The 12078-nt window shown below is 36.7% G+C and overlaps 1 protein-coding gene across 9 annotated transcripts in view; it reads right to left on the bottom strand.

The window, feature by feature from the left end:
- Window positions 1–384: 384 nt before the first annotated feature.
- The window catches only part of LOC126335019 (ryanodine receptor), a 691249-nt gene continuing 679555 nt past the window's right edge, over window positions 385–12078 (bottom strand). For all 9 annotated transcript variants that reach the window (XM_049997852.1, XM_049997851.1, XM_049997850.1 and 6 more), the window contains 4 exons: window positions 11231–11362; window positions 10426–10582; window positions 4350–4515; window positions 385–1277 (listed from right to left, as the gene is read on the bottom strand). In XM_049997852.1, the coding sequence (XP_049853809.1) occupies window positions 1118–1277; window positions 4350–4515; window positions 10426–10582; window positions 11231–11362 (615 nt within the window). In that variant the 3' untranslated portion in view covers window positions 385–1117. The remainder of the gene's footprint in view (window positions 1278–4349; window positions 4516–10425; window positions 10583–11230; window positions 11363–12078) is intronic.

Raw genomic sequence — 12078 nt, 5'->3', positions numbered from 1 at the left:
CTGTAAATATCAGTCATTGGGTATCGATGACCATGTTGTTATGTGCAGTTAACTCAGACAACAATTGGATGGTGTTGGACAATTATGGGTGATTTTAAATGCATTTAAGCCTGCTGCTACATAGTGTGAAAAAGTCTTTTTTTGTGCCTGCATTTCTACATTGAAAAAATGTGGAAATCATTTACCTTATACCTGTTCTAACTATGTGAATGACACAGTATTCTTGAAGACTGTTGAAATGTTTCAAATGTGAGTTATTACCAAATGGCACTGCCTGTTCTATGAATAAATTGTTTAATGCTCTGGAAAGATAAGTAATCATAAACTTCATTTAAGAGTAGGAAATTATAGGATTATAGATGCATCTGTAATGAAATTTAAAGGTATTGTAACAAATACTGCTTTTTTATTGACATCAAAAATAGATTCAGTACAAGAACAGGAGAGTGAAACACATGAAGCAGGAACAAAAGTGTAAACATCTGAGATTCAACTGAATATTTTGTGGTAGACTGGAACAATTTCAGGAAAGACTGGCTTCAGCTCTCTAATACCATACAAATTTCCATGGACTGACTGGCTGTTTTTCTTTCGTTTTTAAATTTAAAACATCTTTCTTAGCTCTTTTCAGAGTTTATATCGGGTACAGACATTGATAAAAAAAAGTCACACTGTCATAGTGTCACATAAAGAAAACAATAAAAATGGATGATGTAATGACAATTTATGAAAATTGTAAAAAATAATTTATGTATTGCACTTCCTGACCATTCAACAAGATGACAGTTTTAATGTATGTGAACAATACATTCCTCCTCCACGTCCTGTGGGCCCTGTTATTTGTACCTTTCATGAGGTAAAATTCAACAGTTGAGAAGAGTAAGAAACAGTGACTACACTGATGCGAGCAGTCTGAATTGACAAGTGATTGAAATTTTATCCGAAGGCCACCAAAAACTATGAAACTGACACCTGTCAGCTCCATATATGTCACATCACAGAAGTTACGTCCCTCAGATGATGCTGTGATGATGCACAGAAAAGTAGTGTAATGAGATCAGTTCATACACAGCAGTAATGCAGTCGGTTGACAGAATCCACCGGGAACCACACTGCTCTAGCCGCCGCCTCCTCCCAGTTCCTCTTCATACTGCTTCCTGAAGCAGTCACCAACAGGGAAGAAGTCCCAGCATCTCTGCTGGTACATGTTCCAGACATAGGTCTCCTGACCAGTATATTCTGTGTCTGGTTTGTTGATTAAGTGCATCAAAAAGAACCTGGGAAAACAGAACAAGTGTTTGGTAACTCCAACAGATAAATGTATGTCAAACAACAGATCTTAAGACATGGCTCAAATGCAAACAATGCTGGACAGTTTACAGATACATCGATCAATATGCAAACATTCAAAAAGTCTTTAAGAACACATCATTACTACACAAAAGTAACTCAGAATAATTCAATTTATTTTTATGCTTGGATCCAAAAACACATTACATTTTTTGAAAGAAATCATTTTCCTGCTTAAGCTGTTTTTTTATTCGAAATGTGTCATCATGAAACATCATATCTGCAGCAATTTAAATGATGGGCCTAGGCGATGCACACACCGTGGCAGTGAAGTATACTGTCGACTAAGGCCATGCAGCAGCACTGATAGAGCTCACTTCTAGCAGTGTGTCCAAACAATGGGGTTTTTCTTTGCACAATGAGCATTGTGCATGACTCGTCAGCTGCACCCATGGAAAGATGATGGTTCGATGTACAAACGTACTGTTGACAGCATATTGGAGTCTGGTCTCTTGGACCTGGGATTTCTGTACTATCTTAGTACTTAATATGGTCTGTATATTTTATGAACAGCCAAATAATTGTGAATTCTACTGGCTAATCAAAAGATTTTTGTATGCAGTTTTAAACATTACTGAATAGTGTGTCTGGCTGGAATGTGGCTTTAGCTCGAGCCAGCACATGGGCAGTGGCAATGCCTTTATCTATCTGCAGAGGCTACCCTGAGAATGTTTGTACAATTACTCCACGTTTGTGACGCTAAGTTGATCTTATCATCATTTTAATGCTTCTGATGTGTAATTGTGGCAAGGTGTAGCCAGTGATATTTTAAATGATGTGTTAAAGCTGTGACTGGAGGAGCCTTATTTGAGTAACTGAGTAACGGTTGCTTTTTGGGGGCCTTACTGTGATAAAAGATATTTTCATGGTGTAACTTTGCTGGCACGATCTGCAGATACAACTACGTTTTGTGGAATTGTGCAATTGATAATAGAGTTTGTTAAAGAGGCTGGAGCAGGGCTTGACTGTTAGTGACGGCTGAAGGAAGTATTCAGTAGCTCTGTACATATAAATGTGAAGTTGTGATGAGGGTATTATAGCCTGTGTATGATGTGAAATATACTCCATGTGTAGCACATGTTAAGTGAATCTGCAGCCCAACTGAGATTACAATTTTATTGATTACACTGGTGTTACAATTTTAATTAATCTTAATCATTGATAATTCAGATCACATTTAACTAAACTTACATCCAAGTTCTGGTCTCACTAATTTGCCAAATTAATAGAGTTAAAGTTGTGATACCACATACAGCATGAATTATTGTACAAGGTTTACAACTTTGCTTCTGCCGTTTTTTCCCTGACATTTGAGGCTTTAATGAAACAAACTGGTTACCCATGTATCATTCAAAGTATTTTCCAGGTGATAGCCTGAGGGAGCAATGTCTGGAGAATATGGCGGGGTATGACTTCTCATATTATCGTTTGCAAGTACATTTTTACCTCATTTGCATCGTGGGGTCGAGTGTTGTCATGCTGCAAAATCACTTTATCGTACCTCTCCTTGTATTGTGACCGTTTGTCTTTTAATGCTCTGCTCAAACATATTAACTGCGTTCAATAACGAGCACCTGTGATTGTTTCATTTGGTTTTAACACTTCATAGTACCTGGTCCTACCAAATGCGGAACTTGATCTTGGAGCCAAGAATATTTGGTTTGGCCGTTGCCGTGGAAGCATGGCCAGGATATCCCCACAATTTTTTGCATTTAGGGTTATCCTAATGAACCCATTTTTCATCCCCGGTCACAATGCGATGCAGAAATCACTTCCATTTTTGCATCTGAAGCATCTGTTCACAAACACACAAGTGCTGTTCACCATCTCTTGGTTTCAGCTCACATGGGAGCCAAGTTCCTTCTTTTTGAATCATGCCCATAGTGTTGAGACGTTTTGAAATGGCTTGCTGTGTCACTCCCATTAATCATGCCAATTCTTCTTGAGTTTGATGCGAATCTTCACTTTGCAATGTATCCAATTCTGCATCTTCGAAAACACTCTCTCTTCCACCACTGTGCTGGTCTATGATGTTAAAATCACCATTCTTGAAGCATTGAAACCACTCACGACACATTCTTTCACTAATAGCGTCCTTACCATACGTACTTGAGAGCATTCGATGAGACTCAGCTGCTGTTTTCTTCATATTGAAACAAAACAGTAACACCTCCCTCAAATGACAGGAATTAGGCTCGTAAACTGACATTTTCAATCACGAACAACTTTATGATGAAGACACAAATCGACTAATGTGTGAATGAGGTTATGTTGACCAAGGACCAAGCTAACTGGCTGACTTCTGTGGTCTGTTTCTTTCAATTGCTACTTACTGTTGTCGCCACATATTGGCAAACGGCAGAAGCAAAGTTGTACACCTTTTACTTAATTAATTGCTGATCAGCTGATACTATTAAGGTCAAATGTATTTTACTTAAATTGTTACAGGTGTGTACAGGAAGTGCACCCTAAGTTAATTATGTTTAAATGATTTTCATGATCATTCAATAATGAAATTTCGTGCATGATCCATGGACAATAAGTCAAAGTCATCATTGTCTTGAGTTTTTGTATTATTCATGTTCCTTTTTTAATTCATGAAAATTTTATGAAATAAAGTATCTTCAAAAACAAGGTTGAGTTATGGCTCAACGCAGCCTGACAATTTCCCTGTTCCACTACATAAACAAACACTTTATTTCACAGGCAGTTAGCTAATATTACCCCATTATCAAGCAGCCTGGTGGTAAAAACAATTAAGAAAGTTATGGGCAATAATGAATAAAGCTGCCCATAATTTTTTTATAGGTTTTCCACCCCATTGCTCAATAATGGCCAAGGAGGTTAAATTAGCTAATCATCATTAAAATAAAGTGTATATTTTAAATAATAATGAGCTCAAGCACAAAAAATGATTTTTTCAAGAAATCAAAGTTATTAATTTCACAACTTTGAAAATACCAACTTATAAAGAGGGTAAGGTACAACTAGACACTTACATATAATTTGCTAAGTTATGTTCTTGTTGTACATGAGTGTCAAACCCATGTGGTACTTTATCAAAGTAATCTTTTCCTATACCACAAATAAAGCAGTTTGACTCCATGTCTTCTTTTACACTTTCCAACTGATCTCTCAGCTCACCAAAAGCATCAATGATCAAACCTGTAGCATGAGAAAATGTATTCACAAAAAGTTCACACTTACTTCACTGATAGCAAGAAAATTGTGTACTTCACAATAATTAATGTACAAAATGCTGTTTCTGGGCATAATGTGCATGTTTTCCCTTGCATAAGAGGTTTCAGTGTTCATGTAATCAGAATCTTTATGCTGAATTCACTGTAATACAAGAAGTACAAAAAAGTATAGTAATCATATGAAGTACCAAAATATTTCTACAATACAAATTCACACATGACTAAATCACTACTTATTAAGTGCCCTGTATACACAGAAATATACATTTCCTTGAATTCAGAATCTATAATAGCAAAAAAATTAATAATAGGGCATCTGTTATCACAGCAAGGAAGTACATACAAAACAGGAGACATGTACACCAAAAATTTTAAGTTTCATTGTAGTAAGTTTCAGCAGTTCATATCCAATAATCACATATTTGTTTTAGCCATGTACTCATACTCAAATACTATAAACAGACCTGTTGGCAGCTTGCTTTGTAAAAGACTTTATTGGGAAAGGTTATTTATAGCATGTGGTCAATGTCTCCTACCTTCGCTATAAAGACTGCTGCTCATCATACTATTACCTATCACACAGCTTGGCCTCAAGAAAGAAATTCACACAATTTTAATCTGTTTTAAATGTGTAGTATTATGAATTAACGTGGTTGATGGATTCGATTGTGGGTCTTGTTGAATATGCTGTGTTATTACTTATTGGATTAAGGTTTTGGAACTAAGTAAAAGAGACAAGTCTGTAGTCAGAGAAATAAGCAATTTCATGAATGAAACATTGGGAAGTATCAATGATTACAGAATGTCTCAAGCAAAACTGTATTTGAGACTGTAAGTAGAATGTAAATGTAATGAATCTTTATTGCCACATGATGTATCACATACAATAAGTCAAATGAGACATTGGTGATTCATCAGTGAATACAGTTGTATGACTGCATAGCTGTATATAAAAGAACAGACATATATATATAAAAAGAGTGTGTATACGCACGCACGCACGCACGCACACGTGCGGCGCCCCCCCCCCCCCCCCCCCCTGAACGCACGCACGCGCGCACACACACACACACACACACACACACACACACACACACACACACACACACACACACAGAGAGAGAGAGAGAGAGAGAGAGAGAGAGAGAGAGAGAGAGAGAGAGAGAGAGAGAGAGAGATTACAACACAAAAATCTAAATAGGTACAACATGTATGTTTGTTTCTTTCTGAAAATCTTCCACATTGTAATAACATTGGGTTTTTTAGTGTTTTTCAATGTGTATGATTCTGTAGTTTATATGACAGCATAAGTATATATTTCCAGACAAACATATTCACAATGTAATCATCTAATGGACCAGTAGCTAGACAGAAGACAGAAGTGTGTGAACAAAGGCTTTATGGTTGTTACAGTCTTCAAAACGACAGCTAATGAAGGTACAAGCATATGGAATAGGTTCCCAGTCATGTGAGTGGCTGAAAACTTCTTAAGAAATACAACCCAATACAGCGTGCTCGATGGCAAGTGTTCATCAGAGACAAAAGTACAGTCAGGAGTGCCCTTGGGAAGTGTGACAGGACTGCTCTTGTTCTCTATATGAGGTCTTTTAGTAAAGTATCCAACCTTCCTTCCTTCTTTTACTTATTTATTTATTCCAAACAGCTGACGGATCTGAATTTAGCACACTTCCATTAGCCAACCTTGAACCTTCTTGTGCATGCATGAATTTTTTCCCACCTGTCAGTAACACCAGTTACTGTCAAGCAGCAGTTGAATGAGTTGGTGTGTAGTGCTTGTGTCAGTTTTTCATTGCAAGGGAAATGATTGAACAACTGGAGCAATACTACTACCTCAAATTTTGTCAGAAACTGGGCAACAGCCAGGTGGATACTATTCAGAAGATTCAGACAGCTTTCGGTGATGATGCTAGGGGCATCACACAGATTAAGGAGTGGTGCAACCAGTTTCAAGATGGCTGCACATCAGTGGAGAGTCAGCCACACTCTGATCGGCCATCAACACGCTAAAATGACCAGGTAATTGCCAAGTGAATTCTGTGCTGATGAGGGACTGTCATGTGACTATCAGAGAAATTGTGGAAGAAGTGGGCATCAACATTTTTTCGACACATTCCATTGTGACTGACGATTTGGCCATGGAGAGAGTCTCATTGAAATTTGTGCTGAAGCTGCTGACAGTGGAGCAAAAGCTACTTCAAGGTGAAGTCTCACAGAAGTCCAAAGACAGACACCCCGACTTCGTGAACACCATAATCACTGCTCACAAGTTCTGGGTGTACAGGTACAACTTGGAAACCAAATCACTGTCATCACAGTGAAAGCACTCATGACCAAGATGAAAGAAGGCCTGCCAAATGTGCAGTAATGTGAAATTGACACTGACTGCTTTCTTGACTCTGCCAGCGTGGTACACCACGAGTATGCAATATAGGGTCAAACAACCACCAAAGATGATGTACTCCATCATTTACAAGATGCTGTGCACCACAAGAGATTGGACTTTCGGTCACACTTGGTTCAGAATTTTTGGTGAAAAATCAGATTCCTGTTCTTCAACAGATTTCATACTCTCCTGGTATGGCCCCCTCCAACATCTAGCTGTTCCCCAAATTCAAGAGTCTATTGAAAGGAACACAGTCAGACAAGAAAAGACATCATGGCAGAACTGACAGCTAAGTTAAACTTCACTCAGAAAGAGGCCTTTTTAGCATGCTTCCAACAGCAGCACCGCTGTGAGAACTGTGTGGAGTCCCAAGGGAACCACTTTGAGAGTGATTAGGTGTCCAATGCTCCAGGGAAACCAATTTGTTTTTCCAGCCAAAGGTTGGATGTTTTTGCAACAGATTTCATTGTCTGACAGACAGGATGAGCAGCGATCAGAGACTGTTTTGCTGATGCTGCTGCAGAGTGCATGAAATGTCACTGAGTGATTGTAGGATGATATAGGATGACTATTTTGTGAGATGAATGGCAGCTTACTCTAAGTGTAGAAAAATTTAAGTTAAGGAAGATGAGTGGAAGAAACAATCCTGTATTGTTTGAATAAACTATTGGTAAAGTGATGCATGATGACGTGATGTCATTTAAATATTTGTGCGTAACACTGGAAAGCAAAATGAAATGGAATGAGCATGTCAGGACGGTAGTATGGAAGGAAAATACTCAACTTCAGTTTATTGGCAGAATTTTAGAAAATCGTAGCTCATCTATGAAGGAAATCATGTATAGAAAACCAGTGTGACCCATTCTTGAGTACTAATAGAGTACTATTAGAGGTGTGCTGCTACATTTGTTACTGATAGGTTCAATCAAAACACATGTATTATTGAGATGCTTGTCAAATCAAATCAGAGAATTTTTTTTCATTTTCAATATTTTTTTGACAGGGAACCAGCAACTTTTTGAATATTTCATGAAGCATTTATTAAAAAGACTGCCAACTGTTGCAGTACATACATTTGGCGACTAGTTTCAAACCAACTGGTTCATCATCAAGTCTGGCCAACTAAGGCTGTACTGAAAATGTCTAATCTTAAAATAAACATCAAAAAGGCAATATATGCTTTATAAAATGTCCACACAATTACTGTCACAACCCCTTTGTGCCTCATAGCAAGCAATTTGACTTCTTTCCTAAGGTACAAAAATATTCAAAAGAACGAAAGAAAATGAGAGAGAGAGAGAGAGAGAGAGAGAGAGAGAGAGAGAGAGAGAGAGAGAGAGAGAGAGTGTAACGTATTGAAAGAAAGCTGTATGATGCATGCATGAGACAAATATGCTAACATAGGGCTGGGAATTTTATGTTCAAAGAAAATGTTATGTGGTTACACACACACACACAAAAGGAAAAAAAATACAGATGGCATCGTCGAACACAAAGACAAGTTCATAAAATAAGGTAACAGATGACAGTGTTGCTCATTTTGCGGAAGTTAGTTGCAAGATGCAGAGAGCCATTAACAGCCTGAGAAACCATTGCTGAACAAGAATGTTCATTTATAAATAGTAGTAAAGAATCAAAAACTGTTATTCATCTAAAGGTGTGTAAAGTAACTAGTGAAGTCACAATGTAATTAATTCCCATTCCACATTTCCATAATTTTCATTTTTATCTATTATGAAATTTTGTTGATATTCAGTTTGGAAGAGGCACTTCAGACTAGTTCTGCTTAGGAAACAGCTGTACTAACTGCAAACTTAGAGGCAAGCTATGCTGTCAACACAGCATAATACCATCTTTTCACCAGAGAATCCCATGGAAGTTTGTGGCACTCGATTGAGGGCCTCTGCCTATGTGTAGCTCTCGACCTCCTCTTGATTCCGAAACTCATACTGAGTAGAGACCTGGAGTGCTCCAGCAGTCTCTTTCCACAACTACTCTCTGATGACAACCACAACTTTCCATGTGCTTAATAGTGACTCAACATGAGTCTAGCTCCTATTTTTTTTCACATGAAATTAACACCTCGGCATTTATGTGATCTGTACAGAATTTCATTGTATACCCACAAATGAAATAAACAGAAGAATTTCCATAAAAAATGACTTCATCATTTGAGTGGCTCAGTGTAGTAAGAGCCCATACCAAATACAGTTAGTTTTGCGTAAAAAGGAGTTTTACAGGCATGTAAATTTTAAAGAATATCTGCTGGCATAACATTTCAAAAATAGACAATTAGTGTTCATTCAAATTTTCAAGAGGCTGTATCACTAATTTTCAAACTGATTGTTTTCATTGTCTTTTAAATCTCACACACATGAATGGACAAAAACCATGTCATGTTAGGGTTCATTGACCGAAAAGTCTCTCCAATTCTTTAATTTTATAATGCAATGAACACACGTGACATAATATCAGTATGCAGAATGAAAATCAGAGAACAGTAGTTCTCTTAAACATCAGTTTTTAGGTTGATGCTACAATCAACATTCTCATTTTAGTTTTATAAGTGCCTCAGTCTTCGCTTTGAGTTTTTTTATATAAAATTCTTATATGTAGGATGTATAATATTTATAGGGAAATATAATATCATCATATTTCGACTTTTTCACTGACCGCCCAAGAGGGTATTTTGTCAGAAAGATTACATGAAGCATGAAAGCACATTTTCATTTCTCTTTTTTGAGGCTATATCTTTCCTTCTGTAAGTAAGGCAATGAAACAAAATTTCAAATGTACTTCACATTCATGTCTGTTAAATCAAAACTATAATGCGTACCAAATAAATTTTCTGATTATTGACAAAATTCTTTTCACCAACAGTTTATTTAAATTCGTAAAATCTTTAAAACTGCCATTACAGATTTTTTGCTCTTCTCATATGTGTGTTCTCAGCCCACTGTTCAGGTGACTCACTGCCTTCTCTCTTCTTACATTCTAACAAAAATATGTATATAGTGGAATGAACGTATTTGCTGGAACAATAAGCTAATTTTCGATTTCCTCAAACAATTTGCATGTAAAGCCCCAGCCAGATTAAAATCAAGTTCTCATTTGGCCAATGTAGAAATCACTGTAAACTGTTCACTTTCTTTTTCTTAAGCTATTTCATGAATGAAGGATATGATAGTTTATTTGCAAGAATCACTTTTTCAGAGGCAGAAATATATTCAATATAAATACAGAAAACTGCTATCAATTATAGGTTCTAAAATATTTGTAATAGATAAGCTGAAAATCTGCTGCTACCATTAACAATTATGAAAATAACAGCCCAGTGTGAAGGACTGAGGAGGTGCAATCTCAGAGTATAGAACAAGGAGACAAAGGATAATTTGTCAGGAATAATGATAAAGATAGGGCAAGGAAAAGGTTGAGTGTTGTATCTTCATGAAATATGGAAATTATCCTTACCCTGAATGATAGCCAGCAGGATAACAATGACAAAAAAGAAGAATGTGATGTCAAACATGATGCGATATACTTCATAGTCGTCACCATCTGGTGGCTCGATTTCATCACCGATGCCTCCTCCAGCCCGCACTCCCTTGTACAGGTGGAACACGAAACACTGCAAAACAGTTCCAAATAAAATACAGGTGTCATCACTGGTGCCAACTAATAACATAAAGACATATTCACAGTAGCAGTTATGAAACAATACAAGAGATGAAACAGAAGAATAGGCTCTACTCCACATACTGATTTACATATGCCTACTGTAAGCTTTCAACTAATTTCATTCTATGTAATACTGTGCAAAATACCTGCTGTCTATACTGAAAAGTGTCACATAAGAAAATTGGTGGTTGCTGAGCACTGCCTCATGAATAAACGTAACAGTATGTTTGATGAAACTGTATCTTGTCCCATGTGTCAACCTGCTGGGACCCATAGTGTGCAACAGTAACTTCAACTGGGTCAGTGAGTATGGTCTTAGTGATGCATGGGAGTGGGCTCTTAATATAAATACAGAAAACTACAAACAGTCATTTTGTGGAAATATTTGCTTGTCCCCGTAAACTAGTTTTCAAACATTTTCAGGCTGATCTTCATATGGGGCACATGGAAGTTACTTTGAAATTTCAGATTTTTAGTATACTGTGATGTGTTGAGAATAACAAGGATATTTTACACAAATTATACCTGCAGCCTAGCTGAATTGCACTTGTAAATGAACCTCAGAAACTACATTAACAGACATAAAATATATACTTACCGTTAACATGTCGTGGCATTTCTTATCAACTTCTTCATCCTCCTCTTGTACATAAAACTTTCTGAAGAAATTAAAGGCAATAACAGTATAAATGTACACAACGATTGTCAGCAACATCACCGTCAGTACAAGCTGAAACACAGAGAAAAATGAAAACATTAACATTACACATCACACACACACACACACACACACACACACACACACACACACACACACACACACACTCTGTGTGTGCTCAAATACTTCATTGGGTTCATTTGTTTTCATTTCCTACGCTAAAAAAATAGTGACGTTTTCAAACCAACATTTGGGTTGATGACAGTGTTATCTTTTTGCTTATCATATGCATTTTGATTTTATTGTAAAAAAGTATCACCAATTACTCAGTAATACAGCATAATAGTTAATAGCTCATTGTAGGTTTTTATTTATAGCCCGCTGTTTCCATTTGCGAACTTTACTGATGATGACAAAGCTGGTTTGATGCCTTATTTTGCCCAAAAATTTTATCAACACATATGTTTTGCTACAGTTACATGTATATATACAAATAAACCCAGGGAATTATTTTATGTGTAACTGATGGTGAGATAAGTTTTAATAACAATGAGAAAGAAAATGTTAGTTATAATTTTGGTGAAAAACTCTGCTAGAGTTACAAAACTTCTTTCTACTTCCAAGTAACCCTTATTCTCCTGTATTTTAGTTTTCCTTTATTCATATTACAATAAAAGCCATTGTGATCTTATACATAGTCAAAAAGTGTTTGTATTTCTATAGATTTCCAAGTAACATTACTCAAAGAAATTGTTGCAAAATTTTAGTTAAGATTCACTACACAATTT

This window comes from Schistocerca gregaria, chromosome 2 (genome assembly GCF_023897955.1).
Source record: "Schistocerca gregaria isolate iqSchGreg1 chromosome 2, iqSchGreg1.2, whole genome shotgun sequence".
In the NCBI taxonomy this organism is placed as follows: domain Eukaryota; kingdom Metazoa; phylum Arthropoda; class Insecta; order Orthoptera; family Acrididae; genus Schistocerca; species Schistocerca gregaria.
This window is presented reverse-complemented; position numbering and strand designations above follow the sequence as displayed.